Genomic DNA, 26,510 nt, shown 5'->3' with positions numbered 1-26,510 from the left:
ACTGGTGTAGTACACACACACACACACACACACACACACACACACACACACACACATTTTAAATAAGGAGTTGGGGGGGGTGGTGGTGGTGCCTAGGTGGTGCTCTGTTGGTTACAGGTCTGACTTTGGCCCAGGTCATGATCTTGCGGTTTGTGGGTTTGAGCCCCACATCAGGCTCTGCACTGACAGTGTGGAGTCTGCTTTGGATTCTCTCTCTCTCTCTCTCTCTCTCTCTCTCTCTCTCTGCCCCTCCCCTGCTTGCATGCTCTCGCTCTCTCTCTTTCTCTCAGAACAAATAAACATTGATAGATAGATAGATAGATAAAGGAGGGGGAATGAAACTCTGAGCCACTCTTTTACCTTTGAGAAAATTAGAACTCCTTGTCCTGACACTCCCTACCTCTCTCCCATCAAATAACCATAACCTACCTTCTTCTAGACTTTATCATCTCCTAAACATGCTCTGTTCCTTTTCTAGCTCTGATCAGATATTTCCCTAATAACATGAAAGATCCATAGTACTTCTGCTCCATACCTTACAGCTTCTGAGTAACAAACATGGCCATTTGGAAGATGGGGCTGTACATGAGAAGGGCTGGCTCTATGAACTCAGTAATAGTACAAAGGTGCGGACTCGTTATTACAGCGACCAAGGTATAGTTTAAAGGGAACAATGTAAGAAGCAAAACACTGATCATCTGCAGGCCTGGGTTCTAAATCTACCACCAGTTTATTTTTTTAACCAGGTTCTACTCCTGGTTTCAGTGTCAAGTCATTCAACCTTTAGGTTCTTTCTGATGCTTACATTTTTGACTAAGTCCCTCTTCTCCTAGGAAAACCAGTCACTGTTTTTTTTTTTTTTTTAAATATTTTTATTTATTTCTAGGAGAGAGAGAGAGAGACAGCGTGAGCAGGGGAGGGTCAGAGAGAGAGGGAGTCACAGACTCTGAAACAGGCTCCAGGCTCTGAGCTGGCAGTCAGCACAGAGCCCGACGCGGGGCTGGAACCCACGAACCACGAGATCATGACCTAAGCGAAAGTCGGACGCTTAACTGACTAAGCCACCCAGGTGCCCCAACTGTTTCTTTTTTAAAGTCTTAAAAGAACTTGGGACAATCAGATACTACCTTATTTCATACACATATATCTATTCTTCCTTTCCTCAAGGAAAAGTAGGTTGAGGAATGGTTGGGAACATTGACTTCGGATGATCACTAATCAGCTTTGTGAACTTAAGCCGGTCAGTAAACCTTCATCTCTCCTTCATGGGTGAGGAACTCTGATTAAAGATGCTTTTCTCACTTGGTTTTTATAAGGATTAAATGAAATAATGTATTAAAAACATTTATTACAATGCCCGTTATTCTAGTAGGTGGCTCAGTAGAGGGTAACTTTTTTTTTTAATGTTTATTTTTGAGAGTGAGAGAGCACACACACGTGAGTGGGGTAGGGACAGAGAGAGAGAGAGAGAACAGAAGATCTGAAGTGGGCTCTGTGCTGAGAGATCCGACTGACAGACCCACCCAGGCTCCCCAGTAAAGGGTAACTTACAAGGCTACCCAACCATCCCAACCACTCTTCAAGTATTTCCTGAAATAATAATAATAAAATAAAAATTTGTAGCATACTTTGCAGTTTTCCAAACTTTTCTAGATTTATTCCCATTTAATCATCATAACAGTGCTTTAAGAAGGGCAGAAAAAAGCCTGAACCGCTCAAGATCTCCCAGCTGTTAACTCAGATCTCAAACCCACGTTGTCTTAATAACCCCACACTATTTTTTTTCTAAAAGCATTGGAAGAACACATTATTTCATGTTTCATGATATATTAGAATTAAGAGGGGGGTCCTATTCCTCGAGGGAGAGTCTAGACACACTATTCAAAAGCTCCTTTAACTTTACATTTTCAAAGACTGATGGATTATCAGCTAAATCCCAATAAGAGTGTTTCTTATGCATACTAACTTAACCCAACATTTAAATTGTTTAGATTAGCAATGCAAACTATTCATAAATGCACAATATAGAAGTAACAGCTTTCCTTTCTAGAGTTCAAGTGTTCGTTGTAGCTCTTCTAGTCAAAATCCTCAAATTCTTTTATGAATACAGTCTCATTGTAGATATCACTTTGCCAGCACTTCAAACAGCTTCATTTATGTGATTTTAGTTTTGTTATTATTGACATCTAATGCCTTAAATCAAGAAGGTGGTTACTGCCCTTAAAATAAAGCTCCAAATAACTTCAAGTTGACTAGCTCCTTACATATGGGTTGGAGATACAGGCAAGAAGGAAGAAAACCCCAATTACCGCAATATGGAAATTAAGACAGGATAGTAAAATGGGAAGTCTAATCCAAAAATCCAGTTAAATAAAATAAACATCAAGTATCTACTTTGCTTCGGGTACTTTAACTGACATCAAGGATGCAAAGATGTCTAAGATTCAGTGCTGCCCTCATTGACTTGTATCAACTCCAAGCACCAGAAGGATCTGATATCTTCACAGGTTCATGTACAATTATCAGCCTCTTTTCTTACATTGTTGGTGGTGTTCAAACCTTCTATATCCTTGCTGGTCTTTCTGTCTGCTTGTTCTACCACTTACTGAGATAGGAGTATTGAAGTCTCCAATTCTACGAGCTTGAGACCCTGGGTAAGTTACTTATATCCCCATAGATCTGTTTCCTTATCTGTATGGCAGGAATAAGAATGGATCAAATAAGATGATGCACTGTCTCACACACTTGAACGTTATATTAAAAAAAAAAAAGTCAAACAAATCAATTTTCTATAGGAAGTTGTAAAGACTTAAAGTATATATCTCCTGCAGATAAAACTTGACATTTTGATTGTATAAAGAATGTTGAAATATTATCAACTTTACAGAACTTGGAGGAGAAGCCAATCTTAACCGGGAATCTGAAATCTGGTATACTTTTGCATGATTCTAGGGACTCTTTTTGGACAAAATTCAGAATGAAATAATCTAGTTCAATCTCATTTTATACATGAAGAAAATAGAAGCCTAGAATTGCCCAAAGTTATGAACTAATAACTCCTAAAATACACCATTCTCTCAACCTTATATTTCTGGTAGATTCTTAATGAGTTCTAAATCTAAAATTTCTCAATCTAAAATTCCCCTTCTTTTTTCACTAAGACAAGAGAACTGAAATACTTAATAATAAAAAAAGACTTACATTTGGCCTTTCACTAAAGCCGAAACACCTAGAAGAGGGTGTAAATTAGAAATGAAAGCTAAAACAATTTTCCTAATTGGGGATTTTAAAATTAGGTTTATGCCCTTCAGAGGATGTTAATAGAAACCTTAGAATTACTTCTATTTGGGTACCATATAATAGAATCAGATTCATTTGTACACTTTAGGGGTTTTTTTGTTTTGTTTTGTTTTTTATAGGAGAGAGAGAGACAGCGCGAGCAGGGGAGGGTCAGAGAGAGAGGGAGTCACAGACTGAAACAGGCTCCAGGGTCTGAGCTGGCAGCCAGCACAGAGCCTGACGCGGGGCTCGAACCCACGAACCGCGAGATCATGACCTAAGCGAAAGTCGGACGCTTAACTGACTAAGCCACCCAGGCGCCCCTCATGTACACTTTAAAACATATACTGTGGACCATTTAGTTAGTGGTATACCCTGGGAAAAACTTACTGAAGTGACAATTTTCAGTTTCAACCTAGTATTTGCTAGTACAAATCTAGCAGTAAAAGATTTATAAACTTTACCCTGCCTCATATAGAAGTTATTATCTCTGTAGTTTCAACTGTGCCATGAATCTGTACTAACGACATCTTCTCAAACTTGATCCCCACAACAAATGGGGAGCAGAAGGGGCCAGGAAGAACAAGCAGCTAGAACAGGTTCTTTCCCACAAGAAATGCTCAGCAAGGTTAAGTGATTTGTCCAAGGTCACAGGCAACAAAGGTGAGACCAAGTCTTTAACAATTTTTTTTAACTCCCAAGTGCCAATGTCCTTTCCTACAGTCACCAAAATGGTACTGATGGCAAGGGAGAAGATATGTCAGGAGCGCCTGGGTGGCTCAATTGGTTGAGCATCCATCTTCAGCTCAGGTCATAGTCTCATGGGTTTGTGAGTTGGAGCCGGGCATCTGGCTCTGTGCTGACAGCAGAGCTGTGTCTCCCTCTCTCTCTCTGCCCCTCCTCCACTCACACTCTGTCTCTCTCAAAAATAAATCAACATAAAAAAAAAAAAAAGGAGAAGATATATCAAAGGGAAGAGGAGCGGTAAGAAAAAAGGGACAGTACTAAAAAGGTCAGCCCCAAATGCAAATATCATTAATAATAATAACCCTTTTGGGAAATTTTTTAGTTGTTTGAAACTATTCCCTCCTCACACTCCCCCAACGGGGTCCAAAAGATCAATTATTTCACACAAATCTTCCACTACACCTGCAGTTTTCATTGAAGGACTGCCCTTATCATTTCAAGGCCTAGTCTTAGTATTCCATGGTACAACTTTCATTGTAGTCAAACCAGGCTTCCCTGCATATGCTGAACTGTAGTTTTTGCTTACTGGACAAAGGCAACAAACCATGCCCACATGAATTGTTCTTAAATCCCAAACACTGGCATGGAAGAGGTTCTAATGTTATGCAATGTTCAATCATGGAATAAAGACTCGAACTATCCAAATGGCATTAGGCTGCGCATACACATTCAATTTAGTAGAATTGGACTTGGTAATACTAATACTAGAAAATTATTTTAAAAGCTTAAATATCAGATTTAATCTTTAAAAATGTCCATATGGTACCTAATGGTGGCATGAGGAAAAAGTTAAAAGTAAACCCACAATTTATGGTCTAAAGCCATCTGGGAGGCATTAAGATGCAATTTAATTAAAAAAAAAAAAAAAAACTATCACTTTGGAATCACCTGAAGATCAATGGGGTTTTAAAATAGGGGGCACCTGAGTGGCTAAGTCGGTTGCGTGACCAACTTCAGCTCAGGTCATGATCTCGTGGTTCATGAGTTCGAGCTCCGCGTCAGGCTCTGTGCTGACAGCTCAGAGCCTGGAGCCTGCTTCAGATTCTGTGTCTTCCTCTCTGTCACTCTCCCACTTGCACTCTGTCTCTCTCTTTCTCAAAAATAAACAAACATTGAAAAAACATAAAATAGATTTTCCATAATCTGTAATTTCCTAAAGGAGTTTTTAAACTGCAAATACATTTACCTATTTAGTCTCTTATCAACATTATTACCTATTTTTTCATTTGGAGTTCAATTTTACAAATTCTACATGGCATAAATGACATTAAAGATTCTGTAACTCCCTTTGATCATGAAATAATACTGTGGTAGTCATAACAGCTGTTCACTAAACTTCTGGCTCTTTCCTGTGGGTACATGGTTGTTATGGACTTTCTTTCTTACCTACTTGAAGTTAGATGTGGCCAGATGACTTGCTCTGATTAGCGAAATAGGAGATGTAATGATTACTTCCGGGTCTAACACTTAAAGACCAGCATGTCCTATGCCACTGCTTCCTATTCCACTGGCACATGGGAGGCCCAGCCAACACTTGAGACGGTGTTCACTGCACTGGCCTGTGTCCCTGAATAACTGACATGAGCAGAGCCCCTTCCAATTAAGAAATAACCCTTTATTGTTTTGATAGAGATGCTGGGGTTCTTTGTCACCACAACATAATTCAAACCTAGCCAGACAGAAGTGCCGGGTAGCCAACAGGCATTCTGACATCGGATGGTTCTAGTTCTTTCAAATTAGAAGAACATAATGTGTGAAACTGCTAAAGCGAAGAAAGGTAAATGAGATTAAAGGGTGGTTAAACTGAATTTCAGATTTAACTTAACAAAAATAATATGTACTTATCACTTAAAGTTTCATGTGTTTCAATTTATTTGTGTATCATTCAGTCTCTGGAGGTATTATAGATAAGATTACATCCGGCTGAAGAGGTATCTGAAGCCTAGGGAGTTTAAGTGACTTGTCCAAGATCACAAAGTGAGTTACTGGCACAGAGCAATGAAATTTAGAAATTTTAATTTCTGAATGCTAGCTCTTTCCAATATACCACAGCTGAGCAGAGACTGTTAAGGGAATCTGGGTAGTTTTTTATATTAAAACAAATATTCGGGAACATTTTTGTATTCAGTTTAAGGCAAAAGTATTAAATCTTTCAATCTGTACAAATATCAAATTCATTCAAAACCAAATCCACAAAATATTAAGCACTATCTTATAACGAAATGCTCTTTCCTTGAAAACTTAAGATGCAAGAAGAGCTACCTAGAATCCAATCCATAAACTGTGTTGAAATTTTTCCTAAGCAGAAATCTCTAACAGAGTAACAGTTCCCGAATACTTGACTCCCTGGATCATTTTTAGATTGCTGGTAACCAGGGGGTAGAAAATACGCCCTTGTATTACCACTTTATTTTCCACTTCCTTAGTGAATCCAAATAGTTCAGTAGCTGAATGAGGCAGTAGATTTCCCCACCCATTTGCAAAACAATAATTGAACCTTTCCCAGTGGTCCCAGGGCTAGCACAAACTATTATCAACTAAATTTAAATTTTAAAGCCTATAAGTTACAATATCTGCTTTTTAAAGCTAGCATGTAGATAACACAAATTATCTTTCTGAACTGTAAGTGACAGTGAATTTTTTTAGTTAGGAATATGAGAACAAGAATATTAGAATGAGAACTGTGCCTTCTGGGTAGCAGAGACATCAAAATTTTATTAAGTAAATTAATTTGGATAGTGAGGATATTTGAAGCGATCTACACTAGAAACACAGTATCCCAAAGATTAGGTCAGAAATTAACTCAAATACCATTAACCTTCCTGAGCAGGATCCTTGAATACAGAAGCAGCAACTTAATCTTTGATGACAAACAAACTGGTCTAAATCCAAATTCCATTTTTTTGAGCAAGTTATCTCTCAGAGCTTCAGTTTCTACATCCATAAAATGGGAATAATGACCTAGAACGACTGAGGTACCTGGCAAAGAGAGGACCAACAATCCCCCCCCCATAAAAGAAAAAGATAATGTACTTTTGCATTGTTCTCAGTTTCTCCTCAAGAAAGTGTATGTATTCTTGCATAGGGAATTTATGTATGGCAAGACCAAAGTTTCTTTTTCTTTTGAACATACACAAATAAGCATACACCTTATTTCACTTGTGTTAAAACTTGAAGACTGGTTCTACCATAGGAAAATGGAGGAAACTGTCACAAGGATGTGTTTCTGACAAATTGAAACAATGTAACATATTTATGATCTTAAAAGTGACCACACAAACAACCCATTAGGAAATCAGTGGAGACAGAGGAGTTCAATAAAGAAGAAAACAATGTCCCAGGGGGTCTAGCTCAGTGATATCCAAAGGTACAGAGCCCACTGGAATGCAGGAAAAAAAAAAAAACCCTCCCATTTCTATTTTTACCCCATTCTTTAACATAAACCCCTATGTTACAAATGTCTAAAACAACTGAATATATGACATTCAATATTTACTTATAATGTAGTTAAGAATGGGTATAGAGTCCTACTTTAATTCACTTTTTAGTCTAACTAGATTATCAATGGCTGTACAAAGTAGAACAAAGCCCATTGCTTTAAATTAAACCTCATGTTAACCACTGTGAATGTGTCTGGCAGGTACTACATTCAACAAAAGTTTAAGTCTTAAGTCTGTTGTCAGGTTGTTGTTGTTAAGTTTATATATTTTTGAGAGAGAAAGCAGGAGTGAGCAGGGGGCAGAGGCAGAAAGAAAGGGAGAGAGAGAGGATACCAAGCACGCTCTGCTCTGTCAGCATGGAGCCTGATGTGGGGGCTCGATCCCACAAACTGTGTGAGATCATGACCTGAGCCAAAATCAAGAGTCAGACACTTAACTGACTGAGCCACCCAGGTGCCCCATGTCTGCTGTTAGGTTTAATCTCTAGTCCATATTCTAAAACTTCAGTGATTATCAAAAAGCCTCTTTAGTTCATGGCTTTATTTTACCGTATTGTTGGTTTCAATAGGAGATGCAAAGCTTAAAAAAACTGGGACCAATTTAACATTTGCAAATGACCATATGCTACTGAGGAGTACAAATATGAGGTCAACACTGCCAACTTTCATCACTATCAAAAGCAGTGGTTTATTTTTTTGAAAGATACTGGAACCAGAGGCCATCTACATGAGTTCTAGTCTATATGACTCAGAATTCCATTTGTCCTACCCTTTGCTTCGGAGCTGAAGTCAGAAATGTCTCCATCTGTGTCATATTTATTTCCAAAACCAATTAAGAGATGGCAAACAGAAACTCATGACTTTAGGTAATGAATAAAATGGAAGGAATGGATAAATCTTAAGAATGAAAATTTAGTTCATCCAAAGCAAACAAGTAAATTAAGTAATTTGCCCCATTTATTCACTTAGAGAAGAGAGAAATCATCACACGATGCAAACATTAGAAGTTGCCTTGCTGTGGCAGGAGTGGGAAAACACTTTACAGGTTTTGTTATGGTGCTGCCGGGGTGGAGACAGGGAAGGGGTCAATGATCTACTAGTTGCATGGTTCAGAACAGGAAAGGGGGACAAGACTTTCTGCTCTTAAGATAAGATAGAGGATGATGACATACTTTTTTTTTTAATTTTTTTTAATGTTTTATTTATTTCTAGGAGAGAGAGAGAGAGACAGCAGGGGAGGGTCAGAGAGAAGAGAGTCACAGACTCTGAAACAGGCTCCAGGCTCTGAGCTGGCAGTCACCACAGAGCCCGACGCGGGGCTCGAACCCGCGAACCGCGAGATCATGACCTAAGCGAAAGTCGGACGCTTAACCGACTAAGCCACCCAGGCGCCCCGGATGATGACATACTTTTAACAGTACTGTCAACTCTGGGAAATATTAAGTGCAAGAGGAATAGTCAGCAATTTGTCTCCATGTCCTAAGACATAAATAGAACCACATTTCCTTATTAACCAATAAGCACAGCCCAATAAGCCCAGAAAAACTAAAGATTTATCTCATTTGCTATAATTTAGTAGATGATACAAAATAAAAACGTGGAATGAATTCCACTTACTTTTAAATAATGGAGTTGCATAAAGACAACAGTTTGTGCAATTAGGGATTTTTTCGTGCTTTAAAGGGTACAGTACAGAAAGGACAAAAGTTTGTATTAAACTAAATATATAAAAGATACCATTATGTTGTCCTTAGTCAAACCGGCAAGTAAATGGTCTTGTCTTTTCTCCTAAACTGTTAAGCACACTGAAGCAACTTGTGCTCGGGCAGTGCCATCCCAGTATAGCATTTAGAGTTTTTCGTACTCTGGCTGAAAAGACCTTCCCAGCCCCTTTTCACCACACCCCTGTTAAGACCCCAAGTATCAAAACAACAACAAAAAAAAATCACAACTTTCTAATCATAATCAGAGAGCACTCCTCCACACCTTTCCCTACACCATCCCTCAGTCCTTCTTCGTCTCCATTTAAGTCCTATCCATTCTCCAAGTCCCTCTAGGGTTGGTGTTCTCACAAGTATGTCTGTTTGTCACACAGTATATTGAGTGCCATTAAACTACATGTTAGTTTAGTGCCATTCCACTGTTTATTAGACTCTTAGTTTCTTAAGGGCAACAAGTTTGTCTGAATCAACCTCACATTCCCAACTGCCACAAACTCCACACCTGGCAAACAGAAGCTTGAAACATAGCAATTCCTTGATGTTCTGAATTGAATGGCCAACTCATTTTGGCTTTGTAAATTGAGATGTTACAATTTTATTCTGTGTAAGGTGAAACAGTGCTCTCCTAGATTAGCATCTTAAGTACGGCCAAAGAACAAAAAAGCCCCCCAAACCCATCCAAACAAAACAAAACAAAAACAAGGCATCTGAATCTTATTTACCAAACTATATACGAAAATTCTCAATTGGATGGTACCAGCTTCGAACAGTGCCTTTCAAGTACCAGTCATCAGGCAGTCTGAAATAAGCTATCTCCTTTATCCAGATTTCAGACGGGTTTTTCTTATTAAAATCTGAGAGGTAAGAAATGAGCCAACTCTGACATCTGAAACCACCATTTCCACAGACCTCGTATTTATGTGTACTTTAGACCACTTGGGAAAGATGAGATCATTTAAGCAGCAGCGCCATTATTTCTCTTTATTTGACCCCAACAATGCTCTCAACCTAACAGTAAAGAGACATGCATCCACCAGGCTAAGCTATATTGTAATAAAGCAGCTGGGGGTGGTATTTACTCCTTTAGTACAGGTGCGGGAAGCTATACTGAAGAGCAGAGGACCTTCCCTAAAAATGTCGGTTACAGAGGTACTCTGGGCATCCCCTTCCCCCACCTTCACAAATCTACTCCTGGAATCTGAGACATAGGTCCTTTGTCTGAACAATGTGGGAGGAGTCTGTCTGCAGTGCTGGTGTGCTGGCGAGTGAAGAGAATTTACTGAAAACTGTATAAACGCAGAGTTCCTTAACTCAATTACCTTACTGTCCATTTTCTCGTCGTCGTGTACACTAGTACAGTGTTCTAAAAGATAGCCAATGTGCCATTTCGAGAGTTCAAATGTATCAAAAGGAGTACAAAAAGATCAACAGAGTTAGGCTGCTCTTCCAAAGCTAAGTTTCTGAACAGCGGAGGGGGGTGATGGGATTACCCACGACTTGAACATCCCCTTCCCTCTCGACTTGAGCTCTTTACACAAAGCCTCCATTTCTGTCAATTTCTTCATCGGAACAAGCTGCTGTAAGGTAAGCTGGGGACTGTCGGCTGCGCAAACTTGCAATCTCGCAGCTTTCCGAGCCCACCACCGAATCCACAACCGACCCGACCTTTTACCACCTCACTGAGGTTTTTGGTGCCACGCCAGCCTGGTGTTCCACGAATACAGCCCGAGTAAAGTGAACACCACCGGACTGGGTGGCTCGAGAAACTTAACACCTTTCACCATGCAAACGAGCGGAATACCGTGGGTTGTCGCAAGGTGACCCATCTTCCCATTTCATCTACCCACGGTTCCTCGCAGACCCCTTTCGCGACGGACCTGGGGGACTCGCCGGGTTCAAGGTTGCGGCCCGGAGCTCATCTCTTTAGGCTCCCCACCCACGCCCGGGGCCAAGCCCAGCTGGACTCCCCTCCTCCCCGCCGCACTCACCCTGGCGACCGACAATCTCGGCGACATGCTCGGAGCTGGGCACCGGGACGCACTCGGTGGTGTTGACGCTCTTCCTCCGGAGCAGGGCCGCCTGCNGGAGCGGCTGGGGCTGGGAGGTGGCGGTCGCGGGCGGCGACAGCAGCAGCAGCGACTGCCGGTCCTCCTCCTCTGCCTCCTCCAGCTCCTCCTCCTCCAGCAGGTCTCCGTCCAGCTCTGCTTCCTCCCCCTCCTCCTCCTCGTCCTCCTCCAGCTCNACGCCGCTCTCCGAATGAAGCCGGCGCGCTCTGATTGGCTGCTTTTAATCTCTGGGAGCCCGCCCTCTGCTCCCCGCAGCCTTCTAATGCCTTTCCACAGCTCCACTCCTCTACCCTCTTCTCGGGCCCCGCCCCACTCCTCCCCAGAGCTCTCTGATTGGGTGACCGGGACAAGCCAGGCCCCGAAGCCTTCTCCTTCCGTCCTCTCCCCTCCCCCCCTCCCTCCCCTGTCCCTACTGGCTCACGAGGAGAGGGGCTGTGATTGTTCGCTTTACACGTCACTCATTGTGACGTGCCCAGGTGGGGGCGGGGAAAAGCAGGAGGGACAGAGGCTCTGTAACAGGCTAAGGCTGGGGCCGAGTAGGGGTTTCCGCGCAGGCGCGTGCAGCTGTAGTGCACGCCTAGGTGTATCCCTTTCTCCTCGTCCCACTTGCCCACCAGGGTCGGGTCTTTTAGGGCACTGTGGGAGCGGCCTTGGAGTGGCGTAGTCGTGGGCGCGGAGGGCGTTGTTTCCCCGGGTAGAGAAGGAGATTTCCTTCTTTCAGGGTAAGGGCCTAGGGAGAGTCATCGGAGGAGGGGCCAGCGCAGCGTCCTCCTATCCGGCCGCGGGGGTGGTTTCCTGAGCCGCGTGGCTTCTGGGCCATCCCTGAGCGACCCCGGAGCGCTCCTCCCTCCGGGCGGGGCCCTCCCACGCCCGGCGGGCCCGGCTTCCAGTGCCAGGAGGCCGCTGGGCTGCCCCGGGAGTCTTGCTGGGCTGAACTTTCGATCTTTGGGACTTTTCAAAGGAGTTATGTCACTGTCTCCTCCTCCAAGACGCTCTTCCCACAGTATGGCCCAGGTGATCCCGCACTGGGCTGTCTTTTCTAAGAGGTTTATTTTTAAATGGCTTGTTAAAAACAAAGCCTATTACTTGCCAGCATATTAGGCTATGCCGTCGCCCCAACCCTTACCCCCGGGACCAGTTGGGTCTCCGCAGGTTAANCCATGTTGCTACACATGGCCAGATTTCATTGTTTCTCATTGCCATGTAGTATTCCATGGTATAGATAAACCCCATCTTCTTGATCCATTCGTCCGTTGGTGGACACTTAGGCTCTTTCCATGTTTTGGCTATTGTTGAGAGTGCTGCTATGAACTCCGCAGGTTAATCTTAACCCGCGTTGTATAATGCGAACAACATAGTGTAATTTTAAGGTTTCTGGTGGCCCCGTTAGAAAAAGTAAGAAGAAACAGTTAAATAGACTGGATTCAATATGTTTAAAACATCATTTCAACATACAATCAGTATAAAATTATTAGTGAATTGTTTTATAGTTTTTTCAGTCTTTGAAAATTGGCGTGTATTTTACACTTACATGCATACAGTCAGCAGACCTCAATCCAGTTCGCTTCACATTAGCCATATTTCACGTACCGAGTGCTAGAAGCTCCAAACCTCTTGATTTTTGGATTATAACTTGGGCCCCTTTCTACATTGGATTTGTTTATGATATCTTGCTTCAAACTCAGAATTTATGAATGAATTTTAATTGAGCGCCTACTCTTCTAAATTGTCTAGAATGTTAGAAAGCCACTAGTGCAAGTGAAAGCTATAAACTATGTCTTCTCTTTCTCCTGTTTGTTCCCTTAAGGTTACCTGCACAACCCTTACATCAATTTACCCCACCCCTCCAGTCAAAGGCCTAGACGATTTTAGCTAACACTAAAACGTCTGTTTCTCCAAGATTTCTAGACTTCATATAACCCTGTATGTTGCTTCTCTAACAAGTCATTTGTTGTTCTAAGCCCTTGGAGCAGTGATTTCAATCAACCCTGCATGTACATCAAAGTCAAAAAGGGCTTTAAAAAAAGGTAAGTGGAGAGCAGAGACAGGCAAACTCTGGGTATTTGGATTTACTAGATCTGGAGTGGACATGTTTTTAAAAAGCCACACAGGTTCTTCTGAATCTCAGCCAGGATTAAAGAACACTGATCTAGGGCATGGTTTTGGGTTTACAGAGGAATTTGCTATTAACTCTACTGAAAAATGATCTTATTCTCCCCTGCCTTCCCACTTAGGTACAATTTTCACTGATTTATTATACCTACCCCCTTTGTGAGATATGCCCCAAGGACATATTATTTCACAATATCCTAATAATGTACCAGTGAATAGCTTGTATAACTCAGCATTTACTTAATAGAATATACAAATACTGTACATCTGCTGTCTGATATTTCAGTTTAAACAATAACCGTTATTTGAAGGGTAGATCATGGAGCAAAGCAAATCTCATCAAGGGAGAAAATAAAAACATGCAGTGACCACACCCAGGATACTTTGGTCATTGGGAGAAAATGTGTAGAAGTACAAATGAAATTCTCAGAAGTTCCTTTCACTACCTCTTTCCATGAGTTGTCATGTAATGCTCATGCCTGGGTCCTAAGTTCTCTTCCCGAGGACCCAAAGCAAAAGTGGGAGTGATCGTTTGCCAGACGTTTTTCTTTTGAGAAGGAGAGATGTGAAGAATAGATTCATACAGATAAGTTCCACTCAGGTAAGCTTTTTAAAAATGCTAAATGGTTTAACTTAGGCGTTCATAATATTAAAATTGCTTTCTGCTTCATTCTCACATAATAAATGAGGTTTCATTAAGTTCCCATATACTAATGTATACATTCATGCCTTAATTTATACTTGATCAATATTGTGATTTATGAACAAGGTAGGAGATATTGAAGCTCACAGACCTTCCCATTTTGGTCTAAATTTGTCTTGTATTAAATTTTGTTTAGGAAGCAAATTTAAGATTTGCTTTCGCTCTAAATATATGCTTGGGATTCTTTCATTTAAATTCACTTAAAAGCCCAATCCTTTCTGTCCCAGCCACACAACACAGTAATTTGTCCCTGAGTAGGGTTTCTCTTTCATTCCTCTGCTGCTGTTTATGACGTAGGATGATACACTGGGGCAGAAGAGTTGCTTTGAGGATCTCAGGACAAAAAGGAACCTACTGAACTGGCTACATTTTATCAACTCTCAGCCTGACTGCTGAACTAGCCTTTTAAGCCTGTCTAATTGTAATGATTTTAAGGTTGGAACAACTGCACGCTGCACAGAGCTTAACAAAGATGTTGGTCCCAGCAAGGAAACAAATTATTAGACAACAGTCTTGCAGCAATGCCTTAAAGACTGCTACAAAAGTGCCCTCCAAGGCACCCTGAAAGATGCCACTGAGACCTTCATCGAGAACCCAGGACTAAACATCTGCTTCATTTTCAGGCAGGGTAAGTTTCTTCAGGATAGGATGTCCTGTGGGAGCAGCAGTACTCACCCCCAAAACAAGTCTTTTAGAGCATGACAATGACCCTGTCTTTCTGCTTGAAATGGCTTCTGATTGCCTAGGAACCCAGTCTCCTACTTCTGAAATTCCAGGCCTTCCATACTCTGGTCAGTCAGTCATCCAAGTGGTCAAAATTGTATCCTAAACACATTTAAACCTCTCCTACATTAACAAACAAGAAGTGTTCCTTGATGGCATACCCCTTCCTGTCACCACTCTTTTTTCTCCAAGTCCACTGCTCCAACAGTTGTCTGCTCACCTTTTTTTAAAAAGTTTTTTTTTAATGTTTATTTTTGAGAGAGAGACAGAGCATGAGACAGATTCTGAAGCAGCTCCAGGCTCTAAGCTGTCAGCACAGAGCCCAACATGGGGCTCGAACTCCCCAACCGCGAGATCATGATGTGAGCTGAAGTCAGATGCTTGACTGACTGAGCCACCGAGGCGCCTCTGTCTGTTCTCCTTCTCTACAGCACACTGCAGTGCGCCCATGGGCTCTTGCTGCTTCCTTGAAATTGTCCTCACCTTGTTGCTGAATCCAATGAGCACTGTTTATCCTTCCTCAGCTTAACCTTTCCACAGCAGGATTTGATACCACTGACTGCTCCTTAAAAGCACTTTGTCCCTTGGCCTGCCTTTTGCTTCCCTTCCTGGTTCCCTGCCTCGTTCTCTTCTGTAGGCTCCGTGTCCCTCTCGCTCCCCTGGGAAGTCAGTCATCCAGGATCTGTCCTGGGCCGCGTTCTGCTTAACTCCATATTCTCCACCTAAAATCCTGTCCACTCCCAAGATTTCTGTTCCCTTGCTGACAATTTCCAGATTCCTGACCCCTCCCCATTGAGTTCTATGGATGTCTCCACTTGGTAATTCAAGTTCAACCCCAATATAAGCTCCATTTCCCAAAATGAAATCTCAATGAAAAGCCACTTTTTAGCTTCATATTCAAAATCACCACTATCGAAATAAGTCAGGCAGAGAAAGACAGAAACACCATGTTTTCACTCGTATGTGGAACAGGAGAAACTTAACAGAGGACCATGGGTAAGGGAAGGGGAAAAAATAGTTAAGGAGAGGGAGGGAGACAAACCACAAGAGACTCTTAAATACTGAGAACAAACTGAGGGTTGGTGGGGGGGGGTGGAAAAGGGAAAATGGGTGATGGGCATGAAGGAGGGCACTTGTTGGGATGAGCACTGGGTGTTATAGGGAAACCAATTTGACAATAAACTATATTAAAAAAAACAAAATCGCCGCTATCTACTGAGTTCCTCGGACCAAGAGTCTGGTAGACATTCCTGACCTCTCCTTAACCTGCACGCCCTGTAAAGATCCAGTCCTGTGGGTTATACTTCTCAACTCTCAAGTCCATCTATCCTTCTCCATTTTTATCACCATTCTCATACTCTAGGCCACCATCATTTACATCATGAACTATCACAATAGTCCCCAAACAATATTCTTCTATCCAGTCTTGCTGCCCTCCTATTCATTTGCCAAGCTGTAGCTGATATGATTTTAATTCGCGTTTACCTATTCCACTGCCCTGCTTAAAATCCTTGCTGTCCTTAGAATAACATCTTAATTTGTTAACATAGCTTACAGCGTCTTGTATATCTGGGTCCCGCCTACCTCTTCAGCTTGATTTCATGCCATTCTTCCTCTTTCATTCTTCCCCTCTGCCACAGAGACCTTCTGACAGCCATTCCTATGTATATGATACATACCTTATTATGCCTTCGGGCCTGAAATATGGCTCTCCTCTGCCCACTCTTAGCTAGCACCTGCTCGTCCTTCAGGCCTCACTTATATATCACTTCCTCTAATCCTCTAGGGGTGAGGCTGGTCCTTGTAGCAGGCTCTCATTGCATCCTCCATGTCTGTAAGCAGCACTGTTCACATCTTGTTGTTTAATTGTCCCTGTTCCTCTGTTTTCACCCTTACAGAGCCAGTGTCTGCTCTAGGTCCTGGCACTGAAATGAGCCATGTGAACTTGTATGACTAAATGGATATTCTTCCAAATAACCTCTATCCTTCAGCTAGTCTGAGCTTTGGGCCATTTTTCGTTTTTATTTATTTATTTTTCTTAATGTTTATTTTATTTTTGAGAGAGAGAGAGAGAGGAACAGAGCATGAGCAGGGGAGGGGCAGAGAGAGAGGGAACCACAGAATCCAGAGCAGGCTCCAAGCCCTGAGCTGTCAGCACAGAGCCAGATGCGGGGCTTGAACTCACGAGCCATGAGACCAGGACCTGAGCCGAAATCAGATGCTTAACCGACTGAGCCACCCAGGCACCCCTGGCCATTTTTCAAACACACATTACAGGGGCGCCTGGGTGGCTCAGTTGGTTAAGCGCCCGACTTTGGCTCAGGTCATGATCTCACTGTTGGTGGGTTCGAGCCCCGTGTTGGGCTCTGTGCTGACAGCTAGCTCAAAGCCTGAAGCCTGCTTCAGATTCTGTGTCTCCCTCTCTCTCTGACCCTCCCCTGATCACGCTGTCTCTCTCTCAGAAATAAATAAAACATTTAAAAAAACAAAAACAAACACCTATTATAATCTCCCATCTTTGTACCTCTGCTTGTGATGTCTTTCTGCCCGGATTCCCCTTACCTTCTATCTTACCCTCCTACCTCTACCTATTGTTAAGCCTCAGTTTAAATTTGACTCCCAGCATACTTTCCTAAGTGAAAAAGGGCTGGTCATTCCCTCTCCCTAAGAAATTGTAAATTTCCCTTGCAAAATGCAATTGAAGGCAACATTTTGCATATATCTTCTGAATGCTTAAACAACCCCCTAAGGTCTATCCACGGACCCCCTTTAGATTCCTAAGGCTTGTGACACAGACTGGTGAGATGGTCACTAAGCCCATTTTCTCTTCTTCCTGAGCACATAGCTAGCTTACATTTCCTAGCCTCCACTGCAGCTGGGAGGAGTTTTACACCATTTCCATTCCAAGCCCTTAAAAATCCCTCACATATTATCTTCTGCATTCCTTTCCCATCTGTGATGTAGATGAGTGAGATGCCCATGAAGCCACATGTTAAAGATGTCAGAGCCACAAGAGAGAGGAGTCTGAATCACCACATGGAGGAGAGGTGCCTTCCGGTCAGAGACACATGTTTTAGACTTATGTGAGAGAAAAAATATTTTTGTTGAGTTTGAAGTGTTATATGTTTTTGTGTACATTTGTTAAAGCAGTTAACCCATTTTAACTGTAGAAATGGCCAGGTCAAAACTCTCCAGTTTGTAAGGAAACAGTAAAACAATCAGTGGTACTAGGCATTAAAGAAAAGGGAGAAATCAATAGAGCACAGGGGAGAATATTTAGGGTGGTGAAACCATTCTGCATGTGACCATAATAGTGGATATATGTCATTATACATTTATCAAGTCCCATAAAATATACAGTACCAAGAGTGAACTCTAACGTGAACTAACGGCTTTAGGCGATAATGATATGTCAATGCAGGTTTATTGGTTGTAACAAACGTGCCATTCTGGTGCAGGATGATGGAGAAGCTATGTGTGTGTAGAGTCAGGGTGTACTTTCTACTCAGTTTTGTCATAACCTAAAAATGATTTAAAAAATTAAGTCTATTGGGGTGCCTGGGTGGCTCAGTTGGTTAGGCATCCAACTCTTGGTTTCGGCTTGGGTCATGATCTCACAGTCTGTGAGTTCAAGCCCTGTGGTGTTGGGGGTGGGGGTGGGGGGGATGCCCACGCTGACAGGAGCCTGCTTGGGATTCTCTCCCTCTCCCTCTCTCTCTGCCCTTCCGCTGCTCATGCTCTCTATCTCAATATAAATACACTTTCAAAAAGTCCATTAAGAATGTTTTTAAACCTGTTTTGCATATTGACAATATTTAGTTTGAATACTGATGTGCTTTGGTCACAAACTGCCTGGGTTTATCCCACTTGTAGCACAGAACCTGATAACATTTACTTATACGAGGACCAACCCACTGAGATGACACAGCGATCCTCAAAGTGCATACACCAAACAACAGAGCTTCAAAATATATGAAAAACAAAAAACCTGATAAAGCTGAAAGGAGAATTAGACAAATGCACAATTATAGTTAAAAAAGAAAGCACTGGGGCATTCAACGCTCCTTTCTCAGCAACTGATAAAACTGTTAGCCAAAAAAATAAGAAAAAAATGTAGAAGAACTGAATAATACCATTAGCCAAGAGGATCTAATTGATATTTATAGAGTACTCTACCCAGCAATAGCAGAATACACATTTTTTCCAGCTACCCATGCAATTTTCACATCCATATCCTAGGCTGTGAAAAAAATCTCAACAAATCTAGAAGAACTGAAATCATATAGAGTTCACTCTCTGACCATAATAGAATCAGCCTAGAAATCAATAACAGAGAATAAAATTTTTTTTGAAATACATGGAAATTACATAACACACTTCTAAACAATCCATAGACCAATGAGGAAGTCTTAAGGGAAAATTTAAAAAACACTGAATGGAATAAAAATGAAAATACAACATTAAAATTTGTGGGACACAGCTAAAGCAGAATAATTTATGACATGAAATGCTTTTGCTAGAAAAGAGAAAAGGTCTCAAATAAGAAACCTAAGTGCCTATCTAAAAAAAAAAAAGAGCAAAATAAACTCAAATAAAATTGATACAGCTTTAGCAAGACTGACAGAGGAGATACAGATCACCAATATCAGCACGGAAATAGTGGACATCACTACAGATCCTGCAGCCGGTAAGAGGATAAAAAGAATACTATAAACATTGTTAATGTTCATAACAACTTAAAAGAAATGAACTAATTCCTCAAAAATCACAAACTACCAACCAATATGAAATAGACAATTTAAATATTCTGTAATGGTTAAAAGTGAATTCATTTTTTGTTTTTTTTAGTTTTTATTTAAATTCCAGTTAGTTAATATACAGTGTTACATTAGTTTCAGGTATATAATTTAGTGATTCAATACTTACATACAACACTCAGTGCTCATCACAAGTGCACTCCTTAATCCCCATCACCTATTTCCCCCATCTTCCACCCACCTCCCCTCTGGTAACTATCAGTTTGTTCTCTATAGTTAAGAGGTTGTTTCTTGGTAGGAAAATTGAAAAGCTCCCAAAAATGAAATCTCCAGGACCAGATGGTTTCACTGGAGAATTCTACTAAATATTTAAAGAGGAATTAAGACTAATTTTACGCAGTCTCTTCCAAAAAATAGAAGAGGAAGGAATACTTCACAGTCATTTTATGATGGCAGCACAGATACTAAAACCAGACAAAGACAATACAAAGAAAACAAAACTATAGACCAAAATCTCTCATACATACAAACAAAAACCTCAGCAATATTTATCAAATCAAACCTAGCAACATATAAAAAGAAGCATACATACATCCCTACCACCAAGTGGAATTTATTTCAGTTATTTAAAGCTGGTTCAATATTTAAAATCCATCAATGGAAAACATATGTTCACACAAAAACTTGCCAGGAATGTTCATTACAGCATTATTCATAATGGCCAAGAAGTGGAAACCACCCAGATGTTATCAGCTGATGAATGGATAAACAAAATATGCTATATCCATCCCATAGAATATTATTGAGCCATAAAAAAAGAGTGACACAGAAGAACCCTGAAAACATTTTGCTAAGTGAAAGAAGTCAGTCACAAAAGGGCACATATTGTATGATTCCATTTATATGAATATCAAGAATAGGAAAATACATAAAATCAGAAAGCAGATTAGTAGCTGCCAAGGACTAAGGGGTGGGGAGAAAGGGAATCGCTGATGAAGGGTATGGAGTTTCTTTTTGGGGTGATGAAATGTTTTGGAATTAGTGGTGATGGTTTACAATCTTGTGAATATTTTAGGGGTGCCTGGGTGGCTCAGTTGGTTAAGCGTCCAACTTTGGCTCAAGTCATGATCTCACGGTTTGTGGGTTTGAGTCCTGCATCAAGCTCTGTGTTGACGGCTCTGTGCTAGAACCTGCTTTGGATTCTATGTCTCCCTCTCTCTCTGCCCCCTCCCACTCGTGCTCTGTCTGTCTCAAAAATAAATAAACATTGGAAAAAAATTTTAAAGATCTTGTTAATATTTTAAAAGCAATGGAACTGTATACTTTAAATGTGTGCATTATGCTGTATGTTAATTATATCTCAATTAAAAAGTCAATAAATGTAATCTACCATATCAACAATCTAAAAATCTTAGTATCCTCTCAGTTGATGCAAAAAAAAAAAAAGCGTATCACAAAATTCAATACCCATTTGTGATAAAAACTCTCAGAAAACTAGGAATAATGGGACATATCTTTAACTTGAGAAAGAAAATCTAGGGGAACATGGGTGGGTCAGTCGGTTAAGCGTCCAACTTTGGCTCAGATCATCATCTCACCATTCATAGATTTGAGCTATGTGTGGGGCTCTGTGCTGACAGCTCAGAGCCTGGAGCCTGCTTCAGATTCTGTGTCTCCCTCTCTCTCTCTCTGCTCCTCCCCTGCTCACACTCTGTCTCTCTTTCTCTCTCAAAAATAAATAAACATTAAAAAGGTTTAAAAATATAAACATTAAAAATTTTTAATAAAAAATTTAATAAAAAAATTAAAGGAAATCTACAAAAACTGTCTATAGCATTATACTTAATGGTGAAAGACTGAATGCTTTTCCTCTAAGATTGAGAACATGGCAAAGATGTCTACTCTTAGTGTTCTTATTTAACATAGAACTGGGAGTTTTAGCCAGAGCAATAAAGCAGGAGAAACAAAAGATATGCAGATTGGAAAGGAAGAATATTTATTTTTTTTGAGAAGTTTATCAATTGTGTTTTATTTATTTTATTTATTTATTTTTTACAAATAGTTTATTGTCAAATTGGTTTCCANTTTGAGAAGTTTATCAATTGTGTTTTATTTATTTTATTTATTTATTTTTTACAAATAGCTTATTGTCAAATTGGTTTCCATATAACACCCAGTGCTCATCCCCACAAGTGCCCTCCTCCATGCCCATCACCCCCCTACCCCCCCACATCCATCAGTCCTCAGTTTGTTTCTCAGCGATAGAATATTTATTTATTATTATTTTTTTAAGTTTATTTATTTTGAGAAAGAGAAAGTGCGTGTACATGTGCTTGCATGAGCAGGGGCAGGGCAGAGAGAGAAGGTAACAGCGAATCCCAAGCAGGCCCCACGCTGTCAGCGTGAAGCCTGACTCAGGGCTCGAGCCCACGAACCATGAGATCATGACTTGTGTGGAAACCAAGAGTCTGATGCTTAACCAACTGAGCTACCCAGGTGCTCTAGAAAGGAAGAGTATTTAGACAGAATTGTCAAATATAAACAGGAAGTTAGTCGAAAACCCAAAAGGGAAGACGATCTCAATAACAAATTTCTATTTTTTTCAAAAGACAAACCAGCAGAATTGATCCCCAACTTTATATGGAACTGATTTAAAAGTCTCACTCTAAAGGAGTAGTTATTACAAAAAAAGCACAGACAGAAAAAATGACATATAGGCACCAAAAAGTTGAGAAAGGGGGAAAAATTTCATTGGTTAACTAAAGAGTTAACACAAAGATAAGCTATGGCAGATGTGGTATAAAATATATAAAACAGCAAAAGTTGATTAAAAATTAAACCAAAAGAACTGAAGAAGGAAGCAAAATGCAAGCTGTGAGCAGGAAAGAAAAAATATTGAAGTGAATCTGGAATAAGTTAGTAAATATTGATAGAGCTGCTAAAGAAAATGTCCTCATAAAGCTGGAAAGGAAATGTGATCACACAATGATGTTGCAAGAAAACAACATAATTTGTATTAGAAATTTATGATTATAAGTTTATAAGTTTAAATACTCAAGCTATGTAAAGAAGTTTGATGGATGAACATGTAAACAATTTCATTTTTCTTTCATTTTTTGCCCTTATTTAGGATAGCAGCATTTAGGAGGACTCTTATTCTACTCTATTTCTAATTGTCTGCCTGTCTTTAAAGTTTAATTGTTGTGTAGTGTTGGTTTTCATAACTTTGGAGGTTTATCCATCCAGAACTCAACATCTCTACCAAGTTCTAACCCATGGAATATGTCTTCTGAAAACAGTGGGAAATACGTAGCAAACAAAGGGGTGTTTGCTACTTTTCAGCTTGACAAATTGCTTATCCTGTCTGTGACTTAGTTTCTTTACTGATAAAATATGGAGTCATTCATTCATTCATTCATTCAAAAAATAATTATTTAACTTCTCCATGTCCCAGGTGCTTGAAAGTATTTGGGATACATTAGTGAACAGAAGAAAGATCTCTGTTCCTGAAGAACTTACGCATTTTATTGGGGGGGGGGTGTAGCATAAAAACTTGAACAACAAATGTAATACATAAACTACATAGTGTGTTAGAAGGTGATCATACTATAAAAAAGGAACAAGAGTGCAATAGGGTAAGGATCATATGGACTACAAGACCCTGCGGCATGGTGCAGTCTTAAAATGGGCGGTCAGGATAGGCCTAATTGAGCAGGAGATGTCTGAGTAAAGACTTATAGGTTAAGAGGTCATCTGACTGCAAATCTGGGGGAAGAACAAGCCAGGAAGAGCAACACATCTAGAGTGAAGGTCTCAGTTTGGAGCAGATGAGCCAAAGCTTTGTAAGACCATTTTAGGAACTTTAGCTTCACTTTGTGTAGAAGGAGAAACCATTGCTGAGTTTAAGCAGAGAAGTGGTGTTTTCAAAGGTGTTGAGAATTTTGCCTGTAAGAGGCACAGATAAGGGCAAGGTCATAAGATGCAGTAGCATTCAGGAGCTGGCTCCGTGGCAATCAGAACCATGGTGATTCCATCAGTGAGGACAGCTGCAGTCAGATCAGGTTTGGGACACATATTTTTGGATTTCACGATCATTGGTAGCCTATTTTGTGGCTCTTTGATTTGGTGTTTCTCACCATCCCTACTGGTCATCGTCCTCGTAGGCTTTGCAACCCTCTAACTCTTAACTTTAGGGAGATAGATCAGTTTAATTTTCTAGGGAGCCTATTGGCCGGTTCCTCTCATGCTTAGCACTTAATTGTCAATCTCTCTGCTAAGCCCTCTCCCACAGGACAGTGGTCCTTGAGGGAGTATGAATGACTCTTAGTTGGGAAGAAACAGAAACAAAAACAAGAAGCCTCCTAATACTTTCATTCTTCTTCTTAAAATTTTTTGGATAAGATTAATTTTTTTTCTTAAAATTTGTTCTTAAAATTATCTTTTACAATAATTCAATTTTTGGCAACAAATTTGATATTCACTTTGCAATACTAGAGAGCTAATTTCTTGAGATAGGAAGGATATGGAAGCATTTTTTCTTCCAGTATTTAGTAGAGTGTTTGGACCTTGGCCAGGAGAAGCATGAAATATACTTTCCATATCAATCTAATCTCTGATTTCTTTATTTTGGGTCAAGTGTAGGAGTTTTTGAGTCTGCGGTGGATAGGATGAGTTTTAAAATATGCCATCTGTCCCCTAGGACTTGGGTTGAAGCAATAAACTTATTTTATTCTGGTCCCTGCATAATTGTGATAGATGCATTGGTCCCTGTGGTCAGGTTTGCACTAAAGTCATAGCACAGCAAAACTTCCCCAAGGCTACGTTTTTATGTTTTGTTTTCAGACTCTTGGTGCCATAGGAGCAATTAAAATTTGTGAATAATGTCTGTTTCCCCCTTGGTAAGTAATGTGGATGGCCTGCAGTCTGCTCACATTCATGGCAAGGGATTTAACAGGCTATTGTGTTAGTAACAATGTGGATGCAAATTGTAAACATGTATCATCTCCGAAGTTTTCTTGCAAATTTTCAAAGCAATGCCAGTGGAAACAGATGCTCTGAACCTCCCAAATAAAACAATCTTTAGATGGTTTCTCCATATTCCTCAAAAATATTGTGCCTCCCCATAACTGCTAATTTTTATATCAAATGATATTGATCTACATCTACTAGAAAGTGAGTAGTAATGGATAAAAAATTTAATGTAATGTCCTTTAAAAGGGATTTCCTGTCTCTTTAGATGCTATGAACTATTATTAAGATGTATCAACAACACCTCCCATATTCTGGAATGTAGTAGCAAATTCCCTTTGCATGTTTATGAGGAGGTAAACTGCATATATGCTAGTGAAAATTTCCCAATAAATTTATCTACAATCTCAGGATTTTACAGTTGATATTATCTTCACTCATGAAAATCACTGGTCCTAAAAGGAAAGGCCAAAGATTTGAAAGGCATAACATGGAACTAATATTTTGCCAAGAGGGGGAAAATCTTTAAGAATTCTTACATCTCCTAATATAGCAGGTTGAAGGAGACACACATGGGCCGACAAGTATTGACTAATTTCTTCTTATAAGGCCTTGAACTAAGCATGTGGAAATACCAAGACGTATAAGGCATAGACTTGATCTCAAGAGGCTCACAATCTAGTCTGCAATATGGTCAAAAGTTAAAATATTACATAGGCATAAAAGACAATAATAATTAAATGGATATCAGAGAAGCATATTTTAGGCATTTTGGAAAAACTATTTTTGAGAGATAATCAGGAAAGACTTTTTTAAAAGTTATTTATTTATTTATGTATTTATGTATGTATGTATGTATGTATGTATTTAGAGAGACAGGATTTGAGTGGAGAAGGAAGGGAGAGAGAGAGAAAGAGAGAAAAAGAGAGAGGGAGAGAGAGAATTCTAAGCAGGCTCCGCATTGGTGGGGCTTGAACTGATGAACTATGAGATCACGACCTGAGCCAAAATCAAGAGTTGGATGCTTAACTGACTGAGCCACCCAGATGTCCTTTTTTTAAAAAAAAACAAAACAAAACAAAACTTATTTTTGAGGGGTGAGGGGCAGAGAGAGGGACAGAGGACCAAAGCAGGCTCCTGGCTGACAGCAGAGAGTCTGATGCGGGCTTGAACTCACAAACCGTGAAATCATGACCTGAGCCAAAGTTGGACATTCAACCGACTGAACCCTTTTAATTGATTTATGATTTATGATTATGATTATTTTAGAGGGGGGATAGTTATTCCACTTTTCTTGAAGGGGTTTCTCTGCTTTATATATCAAGAGCCTTAAAAATTTCCATAACCTTTGATTGAAACATTTTCCTTCTAGGAATTATCCTAAGGATATAATCAAAGATATGAACAAGGTTACATACAAGGATGTTTATTGCAGTGATAATTATATTAACCTAATTGTAAATGTCTGATCGGCTGATGGATGAATAATTAATGAAAAATGGACAGGCATATAATAAAAAATTATGAACCAATAAAAATCACATTTTTGGAAAATACTTTCTTGACATGGGAAACACTCACCATCTGATACTAATGGAAAACAAGTAGGATGTAAAATGATGTGATGTGGTTCCAATTATTATTATTATTTTGTGTGTGTGTGTGTGTGTGTGTACACGTATTAGGATGTGAAATGAAATTTTCTATTGAACTTTTTGTCAAAGCCCAAAGCTGAAAATAATTGATAATAGTATCCTCACAGTCTCACATTATTTAGTATAAATTTTAAAAAGAAAAAGAGAAATTAAAGAAGCCTAGTACTTTAATGTTTCTTCTTCTTCTTCTTTTAGAAGGAGTTATTTGAAGTGAATTTGTAGGATTAGAGTGTGCTTTTTGGACTAAACCCTGGTGCCTGACGTTGCCATGGAGGTATCTGACAGTGAGAAGTTGGCTGGGCAGAGAAAGGGGTGGGGGGCAGCAGTGGGACCCAGACTT

General features: G+C 40.2%; 1 protein-coding gene across 1 annotated transcript in view; it reads right to left on the bottom strand.

The window, feature by feature from the left end:
- The window catches only part of MEX3C (mex-3 RNA binding family member C), a 33,621-nt gene extending 9,922 nt beyond the window's left edge, over positions 1 to 23,699 (bottom strand). Inside the window, exons 1-4 of the mRNA XM_077777560.1 lie at positions 23,684 to 23,699; positions 12,121 to 12,291; positions 11,774 to 11,982; positions 11,175 to 11,436 (exon numbers count right to left, since the gene is read on the bottom strand). Coding sequence (XP_077633686.1) covers positions 11,175 to 11,436; positions 11,774 to 11,982; positions 12,121 to 12,291; positions 23,684 to 23,699 — 658 coding nt within the window. The remainder of the gene's footprint in view (positions 1 to 11,174; positions 11,437 to 11,773; positions 11,983 to 12,120; positions 12,292 to 23,683) is intronic.
- Between the last annotated feature and the right edge of the window lie 2,811 nt (positions 23,700 to 26,510).

This window comes from Crocuta crocuta, unplaced genomic scaffold (assembly GCF_008692635.1).
Source record: "Crocuta crocuta isolate KB4526 unplaced genomic scaffold, BGI_CrCroc_1.0 scaffold36, whole genome shotgun sequence".
Lineage (NCBI taxonomy): Eukaryota > Metazoa > Chordata > Mammalia > Carnivora > Hyaenidae > Crocuta > Crocuta crocuta.
Note: the sequence above shows the minus strand (reverse complement) of the source record. Positions and strands in the feature narration are given on the sequence as shown.